Consider the following 6,979-nt stretch of genomic DNA (forward strand, 5'->3'; position numbering starts at 1 on the left):
GTTATAGTATCCTGTACACAGTTTATATTCTCCTTTTGGGCATGCTATTTTTGTAAATTTTTAATATCCATGTAGATGGGATTTTTCATTGCTGTTAATGTCTTTTTGTTGGATTATGATCTAATATAAAAGCTTGTTTAGCCTTATGTTTTATAGAATGTGTTAATGATTGCTCTGAGGATGGGACATGCTTAGGAACTCCAAACCCAGGCTACACAATCCAGTGTCTGCAAGGCTGCTGGGTTTCAGTTACCATTGTTGTCAAGCTACTAGTTTTTAATTTGAGTTGATTTTTGTGTATAAGATAGGGGTACAATTTCATTCTCTTGCATGTGGATATCCAGTTTTCAAGACCTTTTATTGAAGAGACTTTCCCCACTGTATATTCTTGATGACTTTATTAAAAATTGGTTGACCATTTATGAGTGGGTTTAATTCTGGGCTTTCTATTCTGTTCCATTGATTTATGTATCTGCATACCAATACCATACCATTTTGATTACTATAGCATTGTAATATAGTTTAAAATCAGCAAGTGCGGTGCCTCAAACTTTGCTCTTTTTGTTCAAGATTACTTAGCTATAATGGTTTATATGCTGTTTAGTGCATAATTAAGCTCAATGTAGTTGGATGCTAACTAATGAACAGTTTCTTTTAAAATATTTTAGCAAATCAGTGCTCTCAAAATAAGTAGCATTATGCAAATACATTGTTGCTGGCACTGCCACTTTTTTCCTTACTCTGTTTACAAATCCATTAATGCAACATAGGATACAATTTGAATCCAGGCAAGGAGTGGACTGAGTCATGCTATAAAGATCCTTGAAATGGACAATGCCATCATTGCGAAGAAGATGAAGAGAATGGAATCAGAGCCTGTACTTTTGAAAAGAGAAAGTGAAATTGAGGAAGAGATGGATCACAAGATGTTTGTGAGATGTATACTGGAAGCAGCCTCTGGGACAGAGTCTGCTCTCAGTGACTCAAACTTTAGTATTAAGGGTCTCAGTAGAATGTCGGTATCTTTAAAATCCCATGTGTTTTTTTTTCCACATCAAATATGTTCATCTGAATAGATCAACAGTAAATAGCTACTTCATGTGAGTCTCATATAAAGTTATACATCCTTATCCTCAGGGGAAAAATGTAATATGTCTGCATTTTTAAAGGGAAAAATCAAAATTAAGAAATAGGATAACAGTGTATTTTGCAATTTTGTTTACATTTTTAAAAAAATTACTGGCAATGGCCAATTTAAAAATAGAACCTGTTTCTTGACACTCTGCTTCTGATCTCTGTTGACACCATTTTAAGGGCACGTGTTAATTTCTCCATTGGGCATTACTATTGGAGGAAAAAGCTATGTCATTACAACCGTATGTGTATATATTTATTTATTTACTTACTTATTTATTTATTATTTGCTCTTTATATATGTTTGTTCCTTTTGACTAACTCTCACCAAATCTAGCACTTGAAATGATTTTGACACTTAGTCCTCTTCTGTAACACGTGATTTACGCATGATAATTTTATGATGTGTAAAGTGAAACCTCAAACTTTATTCATATTTTTATGCTGCTTATTCTGTTTTCCAGTTAAATAAACCTATTTCCTTATCCTCTACAATTCTGTACCTTTTTTATCTTTCTGATTCTCTTACCGGTATATTAATGAATCCAACACACCCTCAACACAAATTGAGCTAATAAATTATATTTTATTAATTTTATGTGTTATACAACACAAAGTTAAAATGATCATGCAATTTCAGGAGGTTGAGGGTTTGGAGCCCAATTCAGAAACTCAGATTGTTTGACATAGATCTTCATCAAGTTGATCTCTTATTTGCAAAACCTCAAAATTCTTTGGTTAATGTTCATCATCTCCTTCTTTAGTAACAAATGTGCAGGTAATAATTTTTTTTAAGTGGCTGAAATACCATAAGCACTCTTCTGAGACATAGGGATGGTGCCTGGATATACGCAACATTTTCACAGCAGAATTATAATCACAAAATTTAAAGAGAATCTTAAAAATAGTACATGCTGATTGCTGAGTCAAAGCAGTGAATTATATCTAAGTTTAGCAACAAATGACCACATTTCTACTTACTGATGCCACACATTCTATTTGACATGCATTCTATATATTTTCAATTAAGCTATTTGTTTCAAAATTATTTCAATAAAGCTATATATTTAACAAAAGCTATATATTTTCAATACATTTCTTTATGTTTTCCTCTTCTACAGATTACATATTCTCACATGAATTCAACTACTTTGTATTTGATTTCTTTTTTCCCATGCACCCAACCATTTGGGTATTACCTTCTTGACATAATGTTTGTCTCTGTCCTTTGAAATGTGCTATGAATTAACAGATTATCTTTGATTTTATTTGACCAGTGTGAGTTAAATGGGATTATCACTTTACTTAATCTTGGCACTAGCTTTTATCTACTTATTGTTTACAAAATATGTGACTTCCTGTTTTTAATAGATTCACGACAATTACATTGTCCATGTTAGTTTACATTAAAAAATTAAATTCAAGATTATTTTTATATATTAATATCAAATTATTTGTATGCACTTTTTTCTGCCTAGATGCAGGACTCCATCTATTAATAAAATCATCTTTTTCTTGTTTTGGTTTGTCATCTTTATCTTTATCATCATCTTTGTTTGTATCCCTGTGCTTCTTGAATATTGATTCTTTCACTCCTTCCAACATGTTTGCTTATTTTCCAACTTTGTGACATTCAAAGGTTTTGTAAGCTGTTCTCTATTTGACCTCATCTAATAACTGATGAAAATATTAACCAAAACACAGCCTAAAGGCATGCATTTCAAACTTCATTCATTAATTTTAATAAATAAATTACTCAAAAAACATTGAATAAGGCAAAACATTGATTGATATACATATATTTGGGGAATATGATAACAGTAAATGTCCCAGTGCAATAAAGACTGGGAAAATTAGAAAAACAGAAAGCAGTAGAGATAGTATAGCAAAGAGGCAAAAATAATATTACATTCATAGAGGAGGGTTTAATAAATATCAGATTCTAGAGAAAGAAGAGAATGATAAAATCACACAATACAATAATTAGAAGTCTCAATGCTTTTACAATTTAAATTTCATTTGACTTGAAAATAAATATATTTGGAACATTTTTCACATAAATTCATTGAACAATAAGCAAGAAAATATAATAATTTAAAAATATATTCACAAATAATGATGGGTTAAAGAAATAATCAAAAATTACATAACAAGCATATATTCAATGAATTAAAAAGTAAAGAATGTTATTTCCATCAAAGTTGGAAATATTTGTAGACTTTGTAAATGAGATTAATTAGATGTAGGAGAGCTGAATTAGAGAGTAGAGAATAAGACTTAAAATATGATATACCCAAAAACCCAAATCTCAGAATAAATGGATTTCCTCTCCTAAACATTCTTTGTGTTCCTAAGATTTACTGAAAATTAAAGCATTTAATTGAAAGAATACAATATTATTATTTACTTGCGAAATATCTTGGTCCTATACGTGATTCTGTTAAATACACAGGACAGGGAAAGCAGAAAGAATCCAGCCAAAGAGCAGCCAGCTGGTGCAGAAGAATGTAGGTGAGCCACTCAGTGAAAGAATGAACCATTTCTGAGAACACCCTGATCATTTTTCTTCAGAGCGTCCAGGGTCAGGCAACCACTGTGGACCTGTTGGGTGAGAGCAGGGCCCACAGGTGCACATACAACACCAATGCCTTCATGAACATTCATCTGACAAAGGTCACCTATCTAAACCATTAAAAGCATCGGATGGTCAAGCTGGATGACCTCTTCGTGACAGGCCATGACGTCGGTTATGTCACATCTCAGACGACTTGAACATCACAACTTCTACAAGGTGCACCTTCAGCAGCAAGGGTAAGGGAAGGGCCATGGGGAATTTCCCTCCAAAAGCTATAAGTGTGGCTGTCGTCTTAGCAAGCCCTGGCCTCCACTCAGTTTCCTCCAGAGTTCTACTAAGATAACTCCCTGTCTACTTCCATATTAATAATGCTTAGCTTTAATGTCAAGATTAATTTTAATTGATTTTTATTGGCAATCTATAGAAGATTTCTATATGCAGGAAATCCATGAGCCTATTGTAAATTATGTGTGTTGGATTAATCCATTGAACATTAATCTTTCTCCTTTGGAACAATGCACTGATTAAACTCTTTGCAGCAGCTGAATGTGTGTGCAGGCTGCTTTGCATGTATGTGTCAGTCTGGAAGAGAGAAAGTGAGAGAAGAATTGGAACTTTTTAAGGAGAAGGGAAGGGAATAGAAGGAGAACTGTTGCAATTGGTGCATTTTAAGCAGACAGCAGTATTCTTAATTGCACAATTTGCACAATCTCACACTTATTCTTTGGGAAAGTATGTGTACGGGAGGGATAAGGGAAATAAAAGGTGGGAGGTTTACCGTTGCAATTAAAACTATAGTCCTGAAATTTGATTTAAGTATCTCCCCAGCAGATAATTTAATAAATTAAAATAGAAATCTATTTTAAATTTAAAGCACTTTTGACGTATGTAATACATAACAATCTCTTACAAATCATAAATGGGGAAAAAGAATGCATGATAAAAAATAAAGGGAAAGTTACAAGTATTCTATGTGGCTGGTTTCATGTGTTATTGTGACTTTTGTCTCTAAATACTTAATCTGTTTTGTTCCCTAACTAAAATATCATTACAAAGAAGCCCTATTTTTGAGGACCCAGTGAAAATATAGAATGATTAGATGAAAGTTCTATTGTCTTATATAGATTTAACAATTTACTTTATACCTAATTGAATACCTATACTTAAGTATTACAGAACATGATTAATCAAAAAAGAAAAATATTCTAATAAACAACTGTAGGCTTGTACTAGTTTTTGAAAGCACATTAACTACTCTATTTAGTTGAGAAAATTAACCAAACAATCACAGAAATGAAGGGATCGTTTTCCTGGTAACTACAATCCATAAAGCCTTCTTTACTTCCTGATTCCTGAGGCTGTAGATCAGAGGATTCAACACGGGGATCACCACTGTGTAGAACACAGAAGCCACTTTGTCCTGGTTCAGGGAGTAGCTGGAACTGGGTCTCAGATAAGTGTAGATGGAGGTGGAATAGAACAGAATTACAGCTGTCAGGTGAGACGCACATGTGGAGAATGCTTTGCGCCTCCCCTTCTCTGAATGCATCCAAAAGATGGAGAAGAGAATGTAGGAGTAGGAGGTGAGGATGACCAGCAGAGCCCCGACCGTATTCACACCAGCAAAAGTGGAAATGACACTTTCATTCAGGCGTGTGTCAGAACACGAGAGCTTAAAAAGCGGAGGGCTGTCACAGAAGAAGTGGTGGATGACATTGGAGCTGCAGAATGGCAATCTGCTTACATAACTGGTGTTAACCATGGAGTTCAACAATCCTGCTGCAAAAGCCCCTGCTGCCATTTGAAGGCAGACAGCCCTGGACATAATCAAGAAGTAGAGTAGAGGGTTGCATATGGCCACATAGCGGTCATAGGCCATTAACCCAAAGAGGATGCACTCAGTTGTGGCCAAGGCAATGAAGAAGTACATCTGTAGGAAGCAGCCAGCAAAGGAGATGGTTTTCTTCTCTGATAATAAGTCTACCAGCATCTTTGGGGTGATGGTGGATGAATAACAAACATCCACAAAGGACAGGTTAGCGAGGAAGAAATACATGGGTGTGTGAAGTCGAGACTCAATCCTGATTAAGAGGATCATCCCAACATTCCCCAAAACTGTAAGTGTGTAAATCACAAAAAAGAGCAAAAAGAGGATAATTTGTAGCTCCAGGGTGTCTGCTAATCCCAATAGGATGAACTCAGTCAGCGAGGTATAATTTTTTCTGGTCATTTATTATGAATATAGTTTGCTTAAACTTGTATTCAGTGTAAATATTTCCCTCTCCAAAGCTTGCAGGAAATATTAGAAATGTTAATGAGTTCATTTACACATTAAAAAAAAACAACCTAGGATAATATGGCATAGTAAATCGAATGACTGAAGTAAGAGGAAAATTAGTGGACAAATGGATAAGTATTTGATTTTATTAAGCAATTAATTGTCTGTATTGAATCTGGTTGGCAGACTTCTCAGATCACTGGTCTAAGTCCACATATTTCACTTCAGGTTCTACAAATGCAAGATATGTTGTTCCATTCTTTCTCTACCAGCCCACATCCAAAATGCAAAGGATAGAATATCCTTACTGATGTCTCTTCCATTCTCTGAACAAGTATGTGGGTTTAACTCAAATGTATTTTTTCTTCTCAAGACCGCTCTTTATATTCTTCAACTCCAAAATTTATGCATTGCCTCCCAGAAATCGCTCTTGTGTACACCAAGCAGCAAAAATAGCAATAATTTCAAATAGCCAATATCTTGACATCTATCATATCTTTAAGAATAGTTTTGTAGTGTTTTAAAAGTGAAGCAAACAATTGTTCTGATTACAAAGTACACTGTCAAATTAATGTCATGTGGTAGACACAGTACCTGTCCACTGCAATGAGTAACAGCACCAAATCCTTATGTCTTCCTTCCCAGTGTGTTATTTGTGTAATCCGTTATTTTCCTTTTTATTAGAGATTCTCAGTTGGAGCTTAAAAATAAAAAGAAGACAATTTTCATTTTTTAAATGAAATAAAATGCAGTAAAAATTTGAATTACCTATTGGTAAAAATCAGAGACACCTGAGTAAATACATGTTGCTGCATTTTTATTTTGTTTTTCTTAAAGAGGATTGGGTAACCATGGGGAGTAAATTATAGGTTTTAATTGTGGAGTCAATCCTCTAAAGGCAGAAACTCTAGTCTCAAAAGAAAATAAAATATGATCATATGCAGATATATGGAATCAAAGGTTATGTGGGGCTTGCATCAGAAAGCGCTTCC

The 6,979-nt window shown here is 34.1% G+C and overlaps 1 protein-coding gene across 1 annotated transcript; it reads right to left on the reverse strand.

Annotated features, from left to right (window-relative positions):
• Positions 1–4,994: 4,994 nt before the first annotated feature.
• LOC131395812 (olfactory receptor 5F1-like) lies at positions 4,995–5,939 on the reverse strand. Its single transcript, XM_058527631.1, has one exon. The coding sequence runs from the start codon at positions 5,937–5,939 to the stop codon at positions 4,995–4,997; it is 945 nt and encodes a 314-aa protein (XP_058383614.1).
• Between the last annotated feature and the right edge of the window lie 1,040 nt (positions 5,940–6,979).

This window comes from Diceros bicornis, chromosome 31 (assembly GCF_020826845.1).
Source record: "Diceros bicornis minor isolate mBicDic1 chromosome 31, mDicBic1.mat.cur, whole genome shotgun sequence".
Taxonomy (NCBI): Eukaryota; Metazoa; Chordata; class Mammalia; order Perissodactyla; family Rhinocerotidae; genus Diceros; species Diceros bicornis.

Bases quoted from the DNA above. Each gene is read 5' to 3' on its own strand.
- LOC131395812 (XM_058527631.1), bottom strand. From the start codon at position 5,939: ATGACCAGAAAAAATTATACCTCGCTGACTGAGTTCATCCTATTGGGA.